This window comes from Amblyomma americanum, chromosome 6 (genome assembly GCF_052857255.1).
Source record: "Amblyomma americanum isolate KBUSLIRL-KWMA chromosome 6, ASM5285725v1, whole genome shotgun sequence".
NCBI lineage: Eukaryota > Metazoa > Arthropoda > Arachnida > Ixodida > Ixodidae > Amblyomma > Amblyomma americanum.
In genome coordinates, this window is record NC_135502.1 from 17866303 (window position 1) to 17889624 (window position 23322).

A 23322-nucleotide genomic window follows, 5' to 3' on the forward strand; every position below is an offset into this window, starting at 1 on the left:
TGTGGCCTCTGGCACAGGACCAAGCTACTCCAAGCGCTCGGCCACCGCGCAATGCGGGTTAACCTTTGACCGCAGTACGTCTGAGGGATGGATATTCCACGAGTTTTATCAACTGCCAGGTTCTTCTCGTTGTGGCCGTCCGTTTGTTACAAAGCGAGCGGCATACTGCAACAAAGTCGTGCGTCCAGCAGCGATTTGTTAAGCAAGCGGCTGAACCTGGTTGCGCGTGCAACGGATACCAAATGAGGAGCGAGGCTATTGATGGAGATGTTCCGCGGGCCGACACGGAACGTACAGCAATATAATAATTCTCAAGATGCTAAAGCGAGCTGTGGCTTGACAGTTCCGGGTTCAGGTGTCATGAATTTTCGTGGACATATGAGCCGGAACTCTATCGGCATGAAAAGTACAGGCTGGTTGTTGCTCCACGAGGTACTGCAGAAGCTAACTTTTACCGCTTTTTAACGCGATAGCGTTAAGAAGTTCGTGTCGCTGAAAACTGTCGCTGCCGCTGCCGCCGTCGGCGATGGCGTCGTTGACCATGATGGAAAAATCTACGAAAAACATCTGCAGTATCAACCTAGGTGGGTCGCCTAGATCACGTGACCTCGTGGCATCATCACAACCTGCCCAACGAATTGTGCACAAACTTCCTACCGTGGCAGGTGGCAGTTAAATTAATGATTGGTCGCAATGCCCGGGAAGAGCACAATGAATCGCACAAGCATCACCGATAGCAGCATATGCCATCGCAGGGCAGTGGCGCATTGGCTAACCGCTGCGCCATTGCGCCAGGAGTGGTATGAGGACTCCAAGGGATCTTTGAATGTAAAGAATGACCAATCCCGCATATATCGGCATTAAACGATTAACGCTCTCGCGTCATACCCTTAAGGTGGAGCCTAAGTGTCCCCTGCAATTTTTTTAATTATAGTATAATAACAAGTGAAAGGAATGTGTGAGGTCGAAACCAGCCATATGGCGTCCATGCGTCGTGTGCCGCACCCTAGCGATGAATCGATTGCGAAGGTCGCCAGCGCTTTCCCTGATTAAGATGCCCAGTGCGTACGAACATATAACGCATGCAAGACGTTGGCAACAAGTTGCCATAACCTACACGACAACAGGATAAGCAGATTTAAGATGCGGAGGAGGCAGCCTCTCCAACGGAGAGGGTTACCACCGTCCCTTTTGGAGAGGCGTTTTACTGCGATGGAAGTAGCAGTAGCCCACCTACACCAAAGCCCACCAACCTCCAGAAGCGTCATCTACAACCTACACCCACCCAAATCCACCCTCCAAGAGGGACACGTACCACCAGCCCTTCTACTTCCGTCCACCTTCAGCCTCGACAAAAATTCTGTCACATGTGTGAAGCCTCGGCTTGGAGTAAAAGCATTCTGTACAATACGCGCATCAAAGTATCCATCGAGGGTAAATCCAAATGCCATTGCTGTTTTCTCGCAGCAGGTTTCATGATCGTCCTATCAATTTTTTGTTGAAAAATAATACTGAGCTCTCCCCCTCTTCCCCCGTTAAATTCCGGGACAATTAATTTCACACATAAAAGAAAACAAGGGCTGGGAATAAAGCTAATCAGCTTGCATTGCGCATGTGATATTTCATTACTCATAAGTAAGTCTCTAATCTCCGAAGGAGAGGCGGGATGAATTGTGCTTGGTATCTGATAAATAGACACTAGATTACTGGTTCTGTTCATCCTTTATTGTGGGTTATGTGGAAGCCCATGTACTTCCATCTATACCGCTCCTAGTCCAGTCGCTTCCGAGAAAAATGCGAAGTCCGGCATTTGTTCCTATTAAGTGACCTGCATTTAGCTTGCATTTAACTTTGATGAACTTATAAACTATTCCTTCTCCAAATAGGCTTCAAATATGCAAGAGGTAGAAAATACAGTGAGGCGTTCCTAATTCACAAATTTTAAACTTCCCAACCAACGGCGAAAAACGCCTCAAAAGGCAACTGAGAATCACTTAGGTATAGTCTGTCACTCATGTAATGTAATCCTTTAAATAGATCTTGCATCCAGTCAGGATAAAAATAACACCACAAGCGAAAATCACGCTACACCTGCCTTCCCAGTACCCCATTTCCCGTTTGTCTTTTAATCGTTTTTCCCCTCTTTTCTAATTTCTTGGTCTTTCTTTATTCTTATTTACTTGACCCATGGCTCCCGGACTCGCTGATCGGCTCTTTTCTCCTTCTGGCATTCTTTCACACGAAAAAGGCATTTCTATGCTGACAAGTCTCTGCTTCCATTTGTCGTGTTTCCTCTTTTCTTCAGTTCTTCATGTTTAGTTCTGCCGTGCGGTTTAATCTTATCGTAATTTTTTCAGGTCAACCCGGTTTCCGCTTATCGTGCCACCTGTCTTGGCCCCGGCTTTCCACCCTTCCTATTTCCCCGGATCTCATGCCACCTGTCGCAGCAGGCCTGCTTCTTTATGGCAGTCTTTTTTTTTTCAGGTAAATTACCCTAATACTCTTTATAATGTCACTTGTCGCAGATCTCATGCCTGGACAACTGTTTCTTCAAATTCGAATTCCATTTGTCACCACCCTTCTCATATCACACCCTCCTCCCTCTCACCGGTACACAGGTCTCTAGAATTTAGCCTCCATATAAATTCGGCCGCCGCGGCAAGGATCGAACCCGCGTCTTTCGGGTCAGCAGCCGAGGACCATAACCAGTAAGCCACCGCGGCGGCCTATATCAAGAAACCGTAAGGGGAAAAAGAGTGATGCTGATGGTAGATGCCATGGCCGGTATACAGTTTTATTAAGCAGAACGCAGTAAGCTTGCACTCGTAACTCTTACGGCGTTGCGAACGCTTTAAGGCTGTAAACAGCGCAGCTACGGCACTTTTACTTTGCCGTGCAGCTGCGTCACTTATACTAAAAATTGATCGCTTCTCCACACAATGACGCCATATGGAGACAGTAGCTTGAAGTGCTAGAAATTTGGGCTGAAGAAGGGTTTTCTTTCTTAAATTTTTGATGACAATTGTCAGGACATTACCAGCCTTTATTTTATCAGAGAAGAAAACTATCAAAGTAGAAACAATGTGAAAGTTGGCACAAAGTTGAGGAACTGCTGTCGTTGCAATGTTGACAATGTGCAAGGCATATAGTTAGACTTCACAGCCCGAAAATTACCCGATTATATGAAAAACATGGACTAGTTGTCACTTATACTTTGACATGCTAGTGAAAAAATGCGAATTAAAAGCGAATTCCACTGTTTAAAGCCAGATATGCCGAAAATTGCGACGGCGATGCTGCATTTGGTAAGAAGCGGGTGAGCAGCGCACCGTCACGCCCATTTGCGAGCGAACGCTAACTCTCAACAACGCTAAACGAGATCCCCTAAGTGCTTTCGCCTCGGTAATGACCACGCATGCGCAGATGTCCCTAGCCGAGCCCGGTAAACCTTAACGTAAACAAGGTAACGATGGGCTATTAGTTCCCAGACACAAGCCGACGAGGACCTCGCCACCGACACTACCCCTGAACAGGTACTTGAAAACGTAATACCCAGGAGGTTCACCTAAATGACTATAAACTGCTAGCACTAACCGTCCTGAGGCCAAAAGGCTAGTTCTCCTGGTCTCCAGAAAACTAACCTCGTAACAAACTGATTACGGATTCCATATACAGATTTACATATCCTATTAGGAGCATGTAACGATATTTAAATGATTTAAAGTTGAAGTGGTGCTCCCTTGGTGCGCTTCGGCCTAACTGCCCACTTGATGGCAGAAGGTTTCAGATGATGTGCCCCTACCATTCGTAGTCTTTTAAAAATAATATTGTCTAGGGCAGCTAAATTCTTTCAAAGACCAACCCAATAAGAAAGCATTAAATATGGACCAACGACAGGCACTGTAGCCGATTTTGTGGCAAGGAAGGAACGTAAGCTTCACGGTAAACAACAGCGTAAACATATTCTAGATAAGCTTCTGCTCGAAGAAGAGACATCCAGAAAGCTAAATAACTGTACTTTCATTTCAATACAACCAGAAGATACACCGTTAACAGAGCAGGAACATGATAGCAATGCATTTGCTATCTTGAAATGCGTAATTCATAGGCACAAACAGATTATGAAGCATGGCCCACATTTTGCCCAACTAACATCAGCAATGAATACAAATTTCTTCTAGATCTCACTGATCTGCGCGAAAAATGCGTATTAAGGAGTACTTCATTGAAAAAAAAAACACGAAAAACTCGTGTCCTGTTGTGTCGTGTCTCACAACCTCTGACACGTGGTCGATACGAGTTCATTACACGCAAGCGTCAAGCCTTAATCCTATCCCTCTCAGAGCTCTCAGCACATAGCCACCGGGCGTGGGACAAATACGAAAACTAGACAGGTATATTATATCTATTTTAAAAGAAATGATAGAGAAAACAAAGCAAGCCAGACAGCGAAGAAATCATTCTTCGGGAGAACAGGCTACTTTAAATGAGTTGGCTTATAGAACCGGCATAGTCATTAAGCCAGCAGACAAAGGTGGTAGCGTAGTCATCCTTCAAGCCGAAAACTACAAATAAGAGGCCTGCCGACCAGCTCAACAATCCTTGATACTATATGAAATTAGATACAGATTTTACGCACGAGTACTGCCAACTTGAGTAAATTTTAGACCTATTATTCAGCGAACTACTCCTATAATCAGATTACAACCGAAGCCCGTGAAATAAACAAGCAGGACGCTTTTACTTCCTAAAATCTACAAGGCTTCCACAGGAGACTCATGTACAGCAGGCATCCCGTGCCGGCCTATTGTTCCGACAATAATACACTTAGAGAAAGCTTTTCAATCTTTCTGGATCACCAACTTGCAGACATTCCGACCTTCCTTCCTTCCTTCGTCCAGGACACATGGCGCTTTCTTTAAGTATTAATAAAATTCCTTATTTATACACCCCTTAATTCAGTGGATATCCAACTGGACACACTTGATTTTGCTGCTTTGTCCACAAATATTCCCATAAATGAAGGGGTCGACGCTCTCTCCAACGGTCGAATTCAAAAGGTACGCTCTCATGAGAATGAAATGCATCTTTCACTAGTTCCGTAAATCCTAATAGTAAACAATTTCGAGTTTGATTCTGCTCATTACCACCAAGTATTTAAAACAAGTATGGGTCCTCTTTTTACACCGACCTATGCAAACAAAATTTATGGGGTTGATGAAATCTAAAGTTCTAAATTCTTTCTCAGAAAAATCACCGATATACCTTCGTTACGCAGACATTTTCATAATATGGGAACACGGATCTGAGACTTTAAACAGGTTTTTCTCGGACCTTAATTCATTTCACTCTAGCATTAGATTTACCTGCCATTTTTCTAGAATGTAAGCAAATTTCCTCGACACTACTCTTCGTTTCCTTAGGAAACCGACAGCCACGCGCTATACAGTAAACCCACCGACCACCAGCAATACTTAGATTTCACTAGCCATCATCCGAGACACTGCTGGCAAGGCATGTTTGTAGGACAGGCAACCATTCTTACAAAGATATGTGGCCTTGATGAAGTATATCACACATCTAAACTAATTAAAGACCCCCTGACTGAAACAATCACCCCCCAAACTGCTTAAATAAGGGTTTCCAGCAAGCAACTAGACTAAACGAGGCGACATACTTTGAAGGCGACCAACAGCTAACATTGAATGGCCCGCTGAATTTATAACGAGATACTGAAACGCCCTTGCTGACATAAGCGATATTTTTGTGAATATAAGACCCTATACAAACTAGTAACGGCCGTCTGAAGAAACTGTTTCCGGAGGCAGCAAGGGCGACAAACAGAACAAACACAAAAAAGAGATATCTTAGTACACGCTAGGCTCGATAAGAAACCCCCGTCGGCAGTAAGCCCGTACTCTCGACCCAGGTGTAAGACCAGCAAACGCTTACAAAGCGACACCGCGATTAGAAGCACGGCAAGTGGCTTCACTTTCGACACAAAAGACTAGCTTGAACTGCACGTCGTCTAATGTTATTTACGTGCTGCTTCAACGCTACTCCGAAGAAATATCCAAGAGAGGACAATAATTGAGCGCGAGACTTAATAGCCGCTGTGCTAACACAAGAAAGAACCTCCCAAAGGGAGTTTCGGAAAATTTTAATTAACTTCCATGAACTTACACTATTCATTTTCCAATCCGGCTTCAAGTATGCAAGATATAAATATACAGTTGCGCATTCCAAATCCACAAATTTATATCGTTACAACCTACAGCAATAAATGTCTCAAAATGCAACTTAGAATCTCTCGGGAATATTCTGCCACCAATGAAATAATGAAATTAGGTTTTGCACCTGGTAGAGAAAAATAACATCACACACACACGCACAAAAAAAAACACGCTAGACCTGTCTTCCAGTAATTCATAACGCCCATTATAGTTCCTGCCATCGTTTTACTTTCTTTTTCCCTTCCCTTCTTCTTTTATTCTCTCTTTCTAGTTTTTTCTAATTTTAGCGGCTGATTTGCAGCTCCTGCTGTTATTTCTCAGTTATCCCTGGCTTCCACACTCCCTCCCCCTCCCCCTTCCTTTCTGCTTTTTTTCCTTTATCCTTATCGTATTAACTGATATGAAAAGGGCTTTCCTATCCCACTGCATCTCCTCTACTTTTGTGTCGTTTTCTCGCTTTCTGTTTTTTTTTATTCCCCTTACTCGGTTCTGCTGTGCTGCTCTATCTCTTTATCATAGTTTCTTCACGTCGGGCCGACTTCATCTTATCATGCCACATGTGGCTGCCCACATGCCTATACAAACAGCCTTTTAAAGTACGTGTTCGCGTTATCTCCATCCTCCCCACTTCCTCGGATTTCGTCTTGCTGAGCGGGCCTGTTTATCGCAATTTTTTCAGATCATTCGCACGAATACACTTGAGAATGCCATCTGTCATAGCTCCAATGCCTGGATAACAATCCTTTCAAGTTCAAGTACCCTATCTCACCACCCTTCCTCCTAACCCTCACCGGAGCTCCCGTTCCGGGAGGAAAGCCCTATTTAATCACTGGGAATGAAGACATTGCCCGGACGAACAAGTCCTCTTGGCTAAGCGTTGGCTAGGGGACTGAGGTGGCTCCCCCTCAACTTTTGCTCGCGTTGTTTTGTGTTGTCAAGGATGCGATCTTCACTCTTCTCTGCACCGTGCATTTCGTGATTACTATCAAGAGAACACTGATGGATATTTGTAGAACCTTCACTCGGTGATCAAAACAATTTTACCAGAGGAGTGAAAGGTTAATGAATTGGCTGTTGGAAAATCAGACTTTTGGTAACCCGTAAAGAACGATATTTCCTTGAATAAACGAAAAGGTGGGATAAATACGCAACGGGAATGGATGCTAGGAGAAACACTTCCCACTCGTATCGGTGTGTGCTCCAGTAAAAAGTGAGATGAATAATTTGTCAAGAGAATGCAAGAAAACATGCCTTATTAATTTAATTAGATTGTACAGATGCTTTGATTAGGCGTTCTTGCGGAATTGGGCCGAATAACCACCACTGCCTCATATGATAATAACTTTGCCTCAGTTCTGGTGGCAGGCTTTGCCTTTGAAGAATCCTGAACAGTATGTTACTGACCACAGCGTTTTCTTGGCAATGGGTTTGACAATGATAATGAGCAGTGTGTCATAAGGCACAAGCAATCTAGCAAGTAACAGTACTTAAGGAGAGGAAATCAGTTCGCTAAAGTGGTTTAATAATAAATTCTGATGTTTTAATTCCACAATGCCGTGTCAAAAGTGTAGCCGCGATGGATGCTTGAAAGCCGTACTTGACTGGCAGGCCACCGGAGTTGGTATCTTCAACATTCCGCTGCTAACTCTTTTAATATCTTTGAGCAACTTTCTGTGACCTGACTGCCAGTCAAGCCCTCTGATGCTTTGACAGCCCTACCATCTATATATTGTTTTCTTTAACACACACACACACACACACACACACACACACACACACACACACACACACACACACACACACACACACACACACACACACACACACACACACACACACACACACACACACACACACACACACACACACACACACACACACACACACACACACACACACACACACACACACACACACACACACACACACACACACACACACACACACACACACACACACACACACACACACACACACACACACACACACACACACACACACACACACACACACACACACACACACACACACACACACACACACACACACACACACACACACACACACACACACACGCACGCACACACACACACACACACACACACGCGCGCGCGCGCGCGTGAAAAAGGAGTGCAACTCTGCAATCTTGTTATAAAACAAAGTGAACTCATTGCGTTGCCTCTACTCTCGCAATTCCAACCTCAGTGATAAATGCACCGTCAACAACAACTATGGCACGAATTTTTTCAACTCACTAAAATATGAAGTCCTGGAATATCCTGCGCCTACAAGCATATGCACGCAAATAAAAATTGGTAATGATCAGTGGCTGGCATTTTGGCTTGGCTTACCGGGACGCGATTCTTGGAATACCCTGGACAGAGGCAGCCCCATTCGTGCCTGTAAGCTAACATAACGCGTAATCCCGTTATTCAGTCTGGTCACGAGCTCTAAGCGACACCGTTGAGTCAGCCGATGAACAAATGCGCATCTCCACCATTCCCGCCACGTATCATTGCGCTCAATTTATTGCACGTGCGAGGCCCCTAGCGTTCCGCTTTCTTTCTTTAACTTCTGGGAAGCAAAGAGAAGGAGTGTAGCAGCGCAGAGCACTGTAACCCGCGGGATTTCGAAGCGGACTGCGATGATCCCCAGATAGCAACCCTGGAGCAGGGCGGGTGGGAGCTTTTTGTTTTGTTAATACTCTCGCGTTCAGAACCCGTTCGATCAGAGCCCAGCGCATTAATGAAGCGGAGCTTCTATGAGCGGTGCCACGTCGAGCCGACGTTCAAGGTTTCTTGAAGAGGAGGAGGATTCTGTGGGCTGGACTTCGCCGCAGGCTTGAGCGGTGGAAAGAGCGGCAGGTCTATAAAACCCACCCAGTTTTCCGAAGCAGTGTCTTCGTTTCAACCGTCTCTGCACTAGTGCCCCTACAACCAAGGTGAGCTAGGGAGCGCCGGGTGACCACTTTACTTTGTGAAGATTGCGGATACCAGAACGACCGGCTTTTGCAAGAGGCTATCTCTATCGTGGTAGCATCGCTAATACGTGGTCCAGACTTTATCTCTCCTTCGTTCTGCAAGCCGCCGTGCAAATCGACCCCTCTGCGTAACACAGTACACGTCCTCCTGAGCACTGCTGAGGAGACTGCGATCGATAATGTGAACACATGTGTTGAGCGGGTGCCATTTACTTCTCCTTCTTGCTGAGGGACATATGCTGGCATAAACTTGTGTTGAACGTCAGGTTAGCTGTTAGAAATCGCAGCTTTGATTTTTGCTGGAGTCGAAATGAGGAGATGCAAATGAGATAAAGTAAGAACTGATGAAAACCTGATACATTTTTCTGTGCATATGTCCATTTTTTCTGCGCATATTGCATATTTATGTGCACACACCTTGTATTGTAAGATGTCAGAGAGCTTAGGAGTTAGCTTGTACAATAACAGTTATTTCAGGCGAGATTAACTTTTACACGTAAGCTGTAAGCAACAGCTGCACGCATGTTTCGCTACAAACATCTTCGTATCCGCGAAGTGTGGCAAGCACATCCAGAGTATGGAATTGGGTTTTGGCAGTAGACAAAAAAAAAACGGAATTTTCGCGCTTGTTACAAGTAGGTTACATACCAGGTGTTCCAGCTAAAGGTAACATAGCTTTTAAAAAAGGCAGAGTGTTGTAGCTCCAGTGAAACAAACTGAGGGGTGTTGAGAGTAGCGTGGACTGGTCTGCAGTATTTGCTTCGTTCTCTGATGTGTAAATTCAGAAGTTGTAGATGACCTTGAAGAACAGCTGGCTGAAATGCTTGAATCAAGGTACCATTTTGCGCGTCTTAAACAATAACTGGCAAAATAGAAAAGTTTCTGCGTGACAGCGGTGCTTTTTCAGCATCACAAGATGCGTCGCAGAGAATACCGTCCACATTTCTGTGCAGCGCTGTCTCCGACGGGGCTTTATTTGTGGACTGGGCGAGAGATATGCGCCAATTAACAGCTGTCACGAGGTCGCGTTCTCTTACGGCCGGTAAATAAAGCCGCCTAAATGGTGCCTTGGTGCCAACATTTGAACAAGCTGCTTTTGTAGACGATCCAAACCTCCTGAATTAAACTTTTATTCCAGAGGCCAATGTTTAAAAGTTGATTTATCCGTATTTACTACTTAAATTAAATTTGGAGTGCGAAAAATATACTCAGTCTAGGCCAGGCGATTGTGAACAGCGTCTTTTTTAAAACCTTGGTTGCGTTTTGCGTGGACACCTGGTATATTTTGTACCGTGCACATTGCCTTAAGAAGTTGGTTCCACAGTAACAGTTCATTCTTGGAATGCCACGAAAATGCTTGGATAAGAATGTCGGGATTTTAGTCTGCACAAAGAAGCTCTGAACATAATCACTGCTTTCTGCAAAACATAAGTGATATCACAAACTTTGTACTAATTAATCCTGGAAAAAGAAATGCGGTAGAAAAGGTGAAGCTATTCCAGTGCAAAACAAACAAAGAAACGTCATGTCTGTAACGCATTTGCTTTCACCTTCCGCTAAACAACTTATCTAATAAAAATAGTTAAATGCATAGAAAGATCAAGCGTAAATTTAAAAACGTAGTCTGCTGACTGTCGTAGTCCACATTTTCTTAGCGACAATCGAAATCTTCTCACACAAAACAAGTCTTGCGAAGTGTGAGATAGAGAAAGGTGGCATGATAATTTAAAAGGTAATTCTTGAAAGTTACTTCCCCGTAGTAGTCAACGCTTGCGAACCGTGACATTGCAGATACGACGATGACTGCCGCCGCTGAGGCAATAATGGTCGTGTCATTAACTCGGACGAACAGCTGTTCTTAAAGCATAAAAGTGGTTTAAAAGCTATCCAGATAATCAGACAGAGTATCTATCCCACAAATGTGCAAACGTTTTTTGCCGTTAGCAGCACTACCCATTGCAGCGCTACTGTCAGCATGGTGGCAGTCTGCTTCCTCAAATCACTTCAAGAGAGTGAAAAGCAGGGCTAAATCTTTCAAGAATAGGCGCCCAGTTCCAAAAAAAAAAAATTAGGGCGCCTGAAATTTCTTCAAACAAAAATGAGCTTTACTGCGCTCAGTATTATTCATAAAATGCAGTACATCCTCTTCAGGTGACGCAGCCCGACTGCTAACACGGCGACGAAGTTTGAACTCAACACAGCGCCACACTTTGCCGCAATGCTTTCTTTTCCAATTTAGAATATAAATTCCTTTCAAAACCACCAGCTCTGCACTCGTTATTGTCAAGAGGGGAGATATGTGCAAGAGTATGCCAAATATTTTTGTACTCGTTTCCGGCACTACGGTGTTCCTTTAAAAGACATCTCGCTACGCTGTTAGCTACTTACAACGCAAACATCATAATGTGGTCAACGTGGTTTTCCGCGTGGAGTAACTTCAGTTTCCCTGCCTTGACACGAGTATGGCACGTTAGCCTTTGAGTAACACCTTCGCTATTGGATTAGCCTTGCATACTGCTCTTTGACATCAATTCTGAAGCATAATATACAGCGGTTTAATTAGCGGAATATTTTAATATATATGTGAAATTGAGGTTTCACGTCACGATACTGCTGTTAAGATTGTAGCTGCTAAGAGTACCACATTTGGCTGGTACGCTTAGTACAGAGAACAATGGTTACAGTGTGTACCCGATGCATTGCGCTCTGTTCCACATGATAGCTGCTTCAGGTTACATGCTAACCTTCCAATGGCACGCAGTCTTGTTTATTACCTCTTTTCACTCATATTCATCTAGGAAACTGGATGAGCACTAGGACCACCCGTTATTTAAGTTTATATTATTCGACGACTCAGTTAGTGTTCAGCTCAGGCTCACATACAGGAGGCAGCAAATAGAAATTCAAAGGAGTAAACTAAATATATATTTGCCCTGATAGCAGAACAAGCTCCCTCCAATACTTGTACCGGGATGAAAACGCGATGCGCATAACGGTCTGTCTCCCTTCATCTATGAACGGTTATGATAATATATGTATAAGCTTGAATGATAATATATTGTCGGCGTCGTAAATGCTGCTGTCTTTTCTTGCCTAATTTTGAAGTTGTACGAATAACAAGGCTCTCGATGAGTTTTATGCGCTAGAACTTCGCTACATCACCTCCGAACTATATAGATATTCGGAACATTATTCTCAGGTTTAACAGTGCATTAGGTGGTTCAGGACCTTATGCGGCGTGTCCTACTTTTCGAGTGGTTCGTACTCGCCAGTCCCCCTAAGCAAGCGCAAATTTCCGTCTGTGCGCTGGTCAAGGAACTTTAGAATTGAAAGATTGAAAGGCGTAAAAAATTGCAGCAAGTAGCACCATAAACTGCCTCTCGAGAACAGCATTCAAAAACATAACACGACATGCACGGGTTGTGAACATGCTTTCAAGGCGTCCAAATAAGTTTACGCTCGCTGTCTCAGGACCTAGAAAGGATATCGGCGAATACGTGTGTATAAAGCCTATGCCAAAAGTAAAGAGTCCAAAGAGGCTTGCTTCTAAGCCGTGTTTTGAGGCTCTTGCAGCATCCGTGAAAGCCTTAGCTTTCGGAGGGGTGAGGACCACAATTGCTCTCGCCTTCAAGAGATTTGGAATGCGGCCGATGCATAGCGAGCCACACTGTTTGGTACAGAAGCAAACCCCTCGGGATCTACACTCTTGACAAAGGCTGTGCCAACTCATATTTGTAGGTAATGCTGTGTGCAAAACGGTAGTGAGAGCGACCAAAACACGCCAGATCCTTTCAAGCTCGAGTTCCAAAGAACGGGGAACGCAGTGAAGGCCAACTACAGTGCTTGCTACAAGCGAGGAAGATTTTCGAATAAGCATCACATGTGATTTACCGGGTAAATTCGGGACTCGCAGCTAAGTGTGCATGTCGTCTGGGACGCCGCACTTTGAACGCATTTGGATAAGAATCTACATGCTTGAGGGCCCTACCACTTTGCCGCGAAAACTTTCTTGACATACTCTGCGTTACAACAGGCAGTCTAGCTAAATCAACCCAGTCGAAAGAAACCAGAGGTCCGTCTCAAAAATACAAAATGTTTGGTCGTTTTGTCGTAATGATCGACTTTTCTTTGTTTTTGAAGTACTTTTCTGAAGTATCGCAGTTTTTTCCTGTAGTACTTTTCCGTAGTCTGTAGTTATGTTACGCTTTTCTCTGGTAACTACACAAAATTTAGTTGTGCTTAAAAATTAATCTTGTTAATACAAGTTTATAAGCACAAACATTATAGAAAATCTGTTGTAACGACGGAAAATTTTCTATTGTGTATTTCGACTGGGCTGATTTAGCTAGACTGCCTGTTGTAACGCAGAGTATGTCAAGAAAGTTTTCGCGATACTGCGATACTTCAGAAAAGTACTTCAAAAACAAAGAAAAGTCGATCATTACGACAAAACGACCAAACAATTTGTGTTTTTGAGACGGACCTCTGGTTTCTTTCGACTGGGAAGATTTCGTTGAAGTGGTCCTTGAAGACACACAAGGAGCGGAAAGGGATATCGAGAAGTTAAGATCGTGAAGCCGAAATCCTCAGTGTATTCATATCGGCCTTGTCTCATTCCAGAAACGAAGATGAAGGCTGCTCTTCTTCTCCTGGTCGTCCTTGCCGTCGCCGTCATCGGGTGAGGGTGTTTTTTAGCACTAGATTTAAGTCGTCGTTCCTTATGGAATGATCTTACAAAAAGCTCTTTGTTAGAAGTACAACACATGCTGCCCTGCAAATCTGAATTTATCAATTATTGCATTCACCATGAACTGCGAGGGTAATACGATTGAGGAATTGGATAGGTACGCGCTCGCAAAGCGGTGAACATTTGCATTCAAGCGAAAGGTATGCAGTGTCCGTAATGCGGTTTAACTCGCTTTTAAGGCGAAAGCCTTTATAGGCTCATGACTCGAAAGCGGGGATGTTCGCAGAAAAGTGTCGCACTGTAGCTGTCAAAGTGATGACGTCATCAGAGGTGTAGTATGTCGTAGTTATATATATATATATATATATATATATATATATATATATATATATATATATATATATATATATATATATATATATATATATATATATATATATATATATATATATATATAGTGCACTAACCTTTGTCAATTAGTGATTAGTTAATTCGTAATTAGCTACTAGGTGATTATAAATTAGTAGTTCGAAATTAGTAAATAACTATTCTCTAATTGTAAATTGTTTAATTAGTGAATTAGTAATTGTGTAGTCTTTAATCAATATCATCGCCACACATCAGCGACACTGTGTTAAAGGCTTTCGCCTCACCGCAGTTTAGGTCAACAAAGTAGCCCCCTGAATTTTTAGCTCACACATTTGAGGGTTAAGTTCATTTTGTTGCACTCTTCTATTCGAATCCGCAGCACCCTGGCCACGTCTGCGCCAAACTGTGACGCCGGCTGCGACAAGAGCAAGTGCCCGAACGTAGCCAGCTGCAAGTGCGGTACTTTCAAGGACGCTTGCAACTGCTGTGACGTCTGCTACAAGGTACGCGCATCCATTGCCGACGAAGAGGAGAGAAACTATGTTGCGTGATGGGGCACAGCCCACAGTTTCTTCCGATAGTGACGGGGCCACCTTTAGGGTTACCGGAACACTCGCAATGCCCTGTGGCGAGGTCGCAGTTTGTAGTTTGAGGTGTCAACAAGCGTTGTAGTTTGAGGTTTCAACACCGCTCTAGACACCTCAAACCACAAGGACAACTCCTCCAACTTTCTTGAGTACGAAGAGCACCAGGAGTGCGCACGACTAAACTGGGCGAATGTTTTCGTGAACGGCGGAGGTAGCTTAAGAAGGATACTGTGCAATTAAATGGCGCTCAAATCAATTATTTGGGCCATGTCTGCTGCTTCTAAACGACTGGCCAGAAATTGAAAAAATAGCACCACCTGGTTTGTTGGATTATATGAGCGAGAAAAAGGCATTCCAGACATCCGGATGCTCTTAAACGTATATACATTTTAGTTTCATAAACAGGAGGCAACGTTAATCATAAATTGATGCCGGGCTGACGGTGTGTTGTTATTCAGGCCAGCCAAACCACGTTCCTTCTTAAGCACCATCTCATGCAGAATGCAGCTTATCTCAACGTGCCGGAAATTCAGGTGGCTCATTTTTTGGCATTCATTTTAGTACACTAAAGCGCTGTTCACTCGGTCTCAGAATGACATGGCACAATGTGCTGAAGGTCGAATTGATGATAACGACCAATAATGTGTTAATTACTTTGCTAAAACCAAAAATTATGCTCCTCCTTCCTTAGCAATAATGATTAGTGGATAGAACTCATTAGGATCAGGAGTAAAGCACCGATTAAAAGTAGCCTTCTTTTTAACCTGAAGTAGTAATGATCCCTTTCATTTAGACGTTACATTAATGCGACGAAAGAAAAGCAGCAACTAGAAGAGCCAACGGCGAACCGCAGACACAGCCGCCGCTATCCAGTATCGCGGCGCTGCATCCGTCCAATCCAGCTGGGCCGCACGCACCACGGTGAGCCAATTCGTCGTACAAACAATGCCCGGTTTCTTTGCAGAGACTGAATCAGCGGCGACGAAATTCTTCAGGCGTGTGAACGCCTTGTGGGCGTCGGCCAGTGCGACATGGGCTCGAGACACACGTTTAGGCAAGCGGGTGGCATATCATAGGCACGTGTCTGTTAAGATCAGGGGGGAGTCTGCTCTATGGCGCTTGCGGCAATGGGAGCAGTGATCAACGACAGAGGACCAAGTGGAAAGGAAAAGAAATGGACCGTGACCGAATACGGCCTGTGTTTTACTAAGCGCGTCGTATTAATCTAGGGCATACTCTTCTCAACTTGTGTTCTTATTAGACTTTTGCGTTCATCGAAACACCAGCATCCGTTTTCAGGAATGCGCAGTCCATTTCCCGGTCAAGTAGACGTTTCCTGTGTTCCTGTGACAATAAATGTTACGGCATAAAGTTGCCACGTAGCTTAACTGCGCACTGATATCACTGATATCGCTACTGACGGGGACTAGTTCATTGAGAGCTCGGTAACGGTAGTGGCAAAGATAGTGCGGAAGTGGTAAGCAAATGTCCCATTTCTTGCGGACGCCCAGTACCAGTGCATAGCCGCCGGACGCTAGCGGTGACAGGGGGCGCTATACGGTAACACTAAGCTGCCTAATACGTTCGCTTTTCTGCTCGCGTTCTATTTGCACTGCAACTTCAATGTATTGCCTGCCTCTCATGCTGTCCAATTCCTACGCTCCGCAGTGTCCCGGCGAGTCTTGTGTGCCAGTCTTCCAGGACAAGTGCTCCGGAAAGAACACCTGCCGGCTGGAGCCCGGTGCAGCCATCCTCACTGGTGCCACCGGCATCTGCGCTGAGAAGGAATACGTGTTCAACAGCGAGAAGCACCACGGTTGAACCTATCGCCCTCAACGTCTTTCTGCCGCTGTGATGGGGGCTCCCAGTAAAGTGTGATATATATGAGCATTCCTGCCATTTATGTGTTGGGCCGCCGGCATTGTTGTCGGCAGTCATAATGTAAAATAAAGTTCTTTATCTGCTTCCACTTGGGGTGATTACTGCCATCTGAAGACGTCGCGCCAACAACAGCTACTTTTCTCTACGTTTCAGCTATACAAGTTTGTGACCAATAAACTATGCCGATATAGAAGCCACTTTGAAAATCTCTGAGCGTGATGGCAAAAATCAATTTAACCTAGCACTGCAGCCAAGTCATCTAATTCTTTTTATTGATCACTTCGAATGTCCGGATTATCCTAAGCAGGCCTGAAGTTGTTGTGAAATCAATTTTTATCGGAGAAGACAACTTGACAATAACCAAATAATGACTAACAGAAGAAGAAAACTGCCTTCTTCTCAAGTCAACTGACACCACAGAACGACGTTTAGGAGCTACATAATAAAGCTATCAGTTTCGCACCTCTCTTATCAGGGTAAGCATTCTTTTATTTTGGCGTTAGGACATAAACAACAACAACAATAACGACAAAAAAACATTGACAGGCGATCAGCGCGTCTGGCGCAGAGGGGAATGCGTTAGCATGTGCGCACCGATATCTTCAGCGCGCGGACTCGCGACACAATCTTCGTGCAGTGTCGCGAACTAGTGCGTGCGCAACGATATTTGCGGTGGACTCAAGCTGCGCAGACTAGTGCCACAGCGCGGCTGGCTGTTTAATACACGGGGAGAAAGGCTGCTTGGCATGTTTCCAATTTTTTGAAGTCATTTAGGATTTTGTCTGATTGGTTCAAATAAGACGTCTAGTTTGATCGAGCTTTTGATCAAGAGGCATCAAGCATAGGCATCAAACAGGCCACGCGTTCGATCCTTGGCGCGCACTTCGCAGTTCCGCATGCTCTTGCGTTCGAAAAACTGTTCAAGCGCGAGGCTTTGTCGCGCACGGTTGAAAGTTAATGGAGGCAATAATTTCAAAATCGCAGCGCGAGAAGCTGGCAGTTTAACTCTTTTAGACGTCATCTCTTGTTTCTATATAAAAAGATACATTTTTCCTTCTATAGTGTATTCATGCCTTAACAAACACGATTTGTTAGTTTTCCAGCGCAAAATACTAGCAGCAAAGTTTTTTCTAAGATGTGCAATATTGCGTACCAAGTGTCAAAATTGATAGAAATAGCAAAATCGAAATGCCGTAGCTTATGAAGTAAAAACGCGAAGGATCGTGGAAATATATTTTATTTTGAATGAGCACATACATTAAGCTTGAAATCGCAAAAAAAAGTGTTATGCTACTGATGGAAAAATGTGTGTGCACAACAATGATGGAGTTGGCCCAAAGTTCAAGGAAATCCTTCAAGGCGGAGTAGATTTGTAATAAGAGAGTAAACACTCATCGACATCCGCTAAAGCGCAGCCATACGGTTGCAAAGGAGAATTATGCAGCTTTCTCAGAAACTGCAGCTATGAAGTTTCGTGGCAGCTGTATAATTTTTCTCTGTAGCTATATGGATGCGCTTGGGTTTTGCGAAATATTCCTTTATTGCGTTAGCTATATGGCATAAAAAAACACCTTATTTTTGGCACGAAGGATGCGAAATTCACACGAAAGAAGGAAATCACCGCCAGGTGCAGCACACTCTCGGAAAGAGCTGCGAGTTCGTTTTGTACAAAATTGCGTACATAGCGTGTGAAAGGGTTAACTCGAACGAACAAGGGCTGCGGCGGTGGCGAAGCATACTCATGCCTCAAATAACTGGGGCTGCATAAAACGAGCCCGTCATTGCCCCGCTTTTCGCCGCCACCACAAACATCAATATTCTGGGAGACATACACATGCCTCTTGACAGGGTAGCCATTTTTAGCAGCTTTCCCATGCAATAAGGAAAAGAAGGGTGATAGCCAAATGTTTAAAGCAGCAGCAAGCGCAGCTAATCTGTTCGCACTGTCGCGGGTTCGAATCTCGCTCGAGGACATTAGTATGGTAAGTTTTGTAGTGATAGCTACATTACGGTAGCATTTTGAGCCTTCAGCGTGGCTGCGCCACCACGCTGTCATGTGGCTGGTCACGTGGTGCGGAGCAGCTGCCGGCGGCGTGGCGGCGTGGCGCCGTGGCTGATCACGGGGTTCATCACGTGGTTGGTCACGTGACCAAGTTCCACTCGGCCAGCTGTAGCTATTGCGTCACTCCAGGTTTAACCAGAGCTGAACCACTGTCATTTTTTTTTCTTCTTTCAAGAAGGCTGGTAACCGACCGACAGACAACAGGTTTTCGTACGCATGGCCGTTCTAAGGCTTGCGCATTAAAAGAATTGTCCTTAATCCTGTCTTGCTCTTCTCAAAGCGCCTCTTTGCTCGCCAATCTATACGGGGGATACTTTTTTCTCAGGAGGCATCCACTTCCTGCAAGTGATCTACTCCTTGTAGTCCCATTGACATAGTCGGCATCGTCTCTTGTTTTGGTCACGTTAGGACATACCCTGCGAGTCCTATTTCCCCGACTCTTTCCACAGACTATATTTAATGAAAACCAGTTAACGTCGGTTACGACAGTGTAATCGCCATTGGCTTCCACGGGCGTAGCCAAAGGCCATACAAATGGGAACTGAAGGAGCAGACACGGTTTTTAGATTTTTCCTTCGAAGAAACATTAAGCAAGTTATTTCTGCCTGTCCCTCTTACATAAGTGAACACTGGAACATAGCAATGGGACATTGTTGACTTGTGCGGGGCGTCATGGATTTGAAATGAAGAGCCTACTGCACTTTATTCTCAAAAGGCGCGCACAACTCCCCTAACTTTTTTCACAAGGACAGGATGTGCTGAATTCAGCATCGACCTCATTGCAGGCATATTTTTTGAAGTGAGAGAGAGCGTTGTTGGGTGATTCGGTCAGGCATTTAAGCAAAGGGTTGTTGTGTTAATCTTTTCGTCCTTGTCTGTATGTCCGCAGTACCCTATGTTGATCTTTTTTGAAGCATATACACAGATCACGAAAACAGAACAGAGAGCATAATAACATCTCGTTAATAGAGGTCGTGCGTAACAGGAGCGGTGTTATAGAAGGTTCTTTTTTTTTTAAAACACCGTCACGGCACATTGATGCGAAACTTCGGCTACGATGAGAGGAAGAGAGAACTACTTCAAGTACGGCATGCGCTCATTAGGTTATGTCCAATGCAGCTGCGTAGAGGCTCATAAAATTGTGACAAACAAGGAGTTTTAAAAATCACTCGTGGCTGTCACTTAAATATCGGGAACTCCTCCGATGAGCTGAAATGGCATCTTCCCGATAGCCTATTTTTGCTGAGCACTAAGTGTAAATTTTCTGTAACTATAGATAGCGCTGGCTATTGTGTTTGCGAATACCGTTTACAAATCCTAATAGGCATAATAAAGGCTTACTATGCCTATTACCAAAGCCTCTAGATGTGCGCTGCTCAAAAAATATCGCGCTGCTTTAAGATCAATCCGCAAGATGTCCTGCTCAATGCTTCATTGTTGATTGAATAGGCTTCATTAAGTTGCAAGTTGCGTTTTACGCCGCACCTGAGCAGCTCACCTTGAGAAGCCGGACAGGTTGCGTTCGAGGGCGTGCTTGTTGTGGTTTCCCGGTCGGCCCATCAGACGACTTCCCGGATGCAGCTGACGACGTCAGCGAGGCACCGCGATTTAATTGGCTCGCCATAGTGGGTCTGCGATGGCACAGTTGAAAGCTGGTCGACCGCTTAAGACAGCAGGAGGAGGCGGCGTCGCACGGTGACCAAGACCAAGGTTGTTGTTGTTGTTGTTGTTGTTGTTGCCTTGGTGACATGGCACATACCCACGAAGGTATGAAGGGACCAAGGTAGACGGCATCCCGCCTGGTTCGAATCTTCTTCATTGGCACGTGCCCGTTTTTTTCAACGATGATGGTTGTTTCTGTCACGAGAACAGATGACAGGTTTATTCCTGCCTTTGATGACATACTTGTTTTTAGCAGGAAAGCTGATGATTATGATCCTCTGTTGAATATATCCGCGCGCTATCTTTTGCAGCTTTAGTTTTTATGTGAAAAAGTGCTGTGATCGCATCTCTAGTTACGCGGGCAGAAATGACGTCACTCACTGGCCACTCGAAGAAGACGAAGGGAAGAACGGCTTCGGCACTGCCGCATGAGAGCCTACTACGCACTGGTCTTTTTTTAGCGTTTTATAGCGTATTTTACAGCGTCATTCTAGACCTTTTTACACGACGGTACTCTCGCTCTCTCTTCACTAGGCAGCGTTCTGAAACATTCCAGCGCTTTCACTTGTCGTACTGTGGCACGACAATGCGGAGAGATGAGTCGATGGAAGTAGGCACGTTTAGAAGAAGCACGAGGTCGTTTCAGTGAACGTGATCGTGGACGCAAGAGATTGCGGCATGGAGACCCGGAGATCCGCTCCAGAGAAGCGGAAACAGCAATACGTAAAAAAAAGGCCGAGAAAAAAAAAGAGCTTAAGACAGTCCAGACAGTGACCGTGAGCGTGTGAGACAACAGCCTCAAAACTCTGTCGCAGACGCTCGCGAGGCCGCTATAAAGTTAACGCTGAAAAGCGCATCATCATTAGACTAATTGTTTTTGAAATTTTTTTTATGCTACGAAGCAAACTGTAACAATAAAAAAAATGAATATCTGTAAAAATATGGGTTCATCTCCTCAGGAATGGATGCCCATTAGAAGACAAGGATGATGTTATATGGTATAGAACATCATAAAACGTCATCCTTGTCGTCTAGTGGGCACCCAGTAGCGTGAAAAATAAAGGTGGCTTATTGTGACGTCACAGGCAATGATGCAGCTTCTAGTGTTGAGTACGCAGTTTTTCAGGATGAGGGGCATTCCTGCGCGTGCGTTTCTCTGAGACAAAGTCTGCATATTTTGACCTTACATGCTGGTGGAGCAAGCTATTTTGCTGTCATCGTATAATTTCGATGCTCAAGTTGTAAAGTCACTCAAAGTTGCACGTTCAGCAGTCTTAGGCGACTAAACTACATGAAAATGAATCCTTTCACAAATAAATTAATACGTTTACATTACATCCCCATCATCATCATTTATTTACCCTTAAAGGCACTTGGGTTAGGGTATTACATAAGGGGGAGGTAAGCAGCCGAGACCTAATACATTGGTCAATCATAACAAACAGGAATACAAGTTATCGGGTTCATGTTACAACTATTCTACAAACATAGAACGTTAACATAAAGCACCAACGTAGAAGACACAACGGCTGAAGAAAAATCCGGGCAAAAAGAAACAACACATACACACAGCGAGAAACTTGAAAAAAATAACTGAATAATTGAAATGCGCTGTTAATAACTGCCTGAATTGATTTGGTTCTCTTTCAGCGATATTTGCTTTCTTTGGAATTTCCAAATATGCAGCTTACCAGTGAACTTTCTAAAGCTCTATTTACGCAAACCAGCTATCGAAATACTTTCTCGTCAAGAAGCTGATGGTTAGGTAAGCGAAGCAAATTTAGGTACTGGTCCTGTTCAGACCTGCGACGACACTAGAAATAGATCCCGTCGAGAAAGCTCTGACATGGAAGATAGACAATATGACCTTCATTATTGTACCTCTAAGGTGTAAGGGTAATAGTTCACCTTGTATCTTTTTGGTTTACTGACTAAAATATTGTCAAGTGGTGGTGACAACGCCGCTGACAACAGAAGAGCAGATAGGCGTGCTACTGAAGTGAACTCATTATTTAAGCTGACTTGCGCAGAGAAAAGAATAGACTTGGCAACGGTGGTGGCAACCGCCAACACGCTCACCGACCGTCGAAGAAAATCCCTTTCGCTCTTCACCGCTGTCAGTTTTACGAAGAATTTTCGAGAGACGATGCGACAGGCAGCCGCAACAATCTCGAGCAATGAAGCAGTTGCACGTGTCTGCGACCATTCTGCGTCACAAAGTCATAAAGCCTCGCGCAGGTGCCTTCAATCATAAACTAACAGTACACAACTTCGCGGCGATATGATCTGAAAATTTGCCATTATCAGCAGCAGTCTGAAGTGTACTGCAATGCAAAGTCGTTGTCAGCGGCATCTAACTACCCCAATCTTAATCTTAATGAATTTACTACGCAACGTTTGTGCCTTCTGCGAAGATTTCCTTTCCCTTATTTAGTTTGCACGCGAGGCGGATATTCTACCTCCACGCCATCGCTGCCGCAAAAAGACCGCGGTTCGAATCCCAGTGCCTCCCAATTCTCCAGCGGGTTTGAAAAAAAACTTCGCGTGTCGATGGAATTGCATAACCAGGCCTGGGGTGCGGACTGATCTCGGTGACCAGAACCGAGAACGCACTCCCTTGCCAGAACAGGATTTGGCTACCCTGGTGTAGTACCTGGCCACAACCTTCTACGAACAAACCAATTAACCCTCGGACTTCAGTCCCCAGTGGATGCAGAGCAGCTGACCAAAGCCGTGGTCATATCCGTGACGCAGCGGAGGGTACTAAGAACCTGTGCCTCCGGACAGGTGGCTATTGGAATCTGAACCTGGCAACGTTTAACTCTAGAATCTTATCCAGTGAGGCTAGCATAGCAGTGCTG

The 23322-nt window shown here is 44.6% G+C and overlaps 1 protein-coding gene across 1 annotated transcript; it reads left to right on the forward strand.

Moving 5' to 3' along the window:
- The first annotated feature begins 9043 nt into the window (after positions 1–9043).
- Positions 9044–16825, forward strand: LOC144136396 (8.6 kDa transglutaminase substrate-like). The gene is made up of 4 exons (XM_077668681.1): positions 9044–9174; positions 13834–13891; positions 14649–14772; positions 16525–16825. The coding sequence occupies exons 2-4, from the start codon at positions 13842–13844 to the stop codon at positions 16675–16677; spliced, it is 327 nt and encodes a 108-aa protein (XP_077524807.1). The 5' UTR covers positions 9044–9174; positions 13834–13841; the 3' UTR covers positions 16678–16825.
- The last annotated feature ends 6497 nt before the right edge of the window (positions 16826–23322 follow it).

Coding starts and splice junctions, on each gene's coding strand:
- LOC144136396 (XM_077668681.1), top strand. CDS start 13,842: ATGAAGGCTGCTCTTCTTCTCCTGGTCGTCCTTGCCGTCGCCGTCATC. Junction 13,892..14,648: donor CTTGCCGTCGCCGTCATCGG/GTGAGGGTGTTT, acceptor TCGAATCCGCAG/CACCCTGGCCACGTCTGCGC. Junction 14,773..16,524: donor GCTGTGACGTCTGCTACAAG/GTACGCGCATCC, acceptor TACGCTCCGCAG/TGTCCCGGCGAGTCTTGTGT.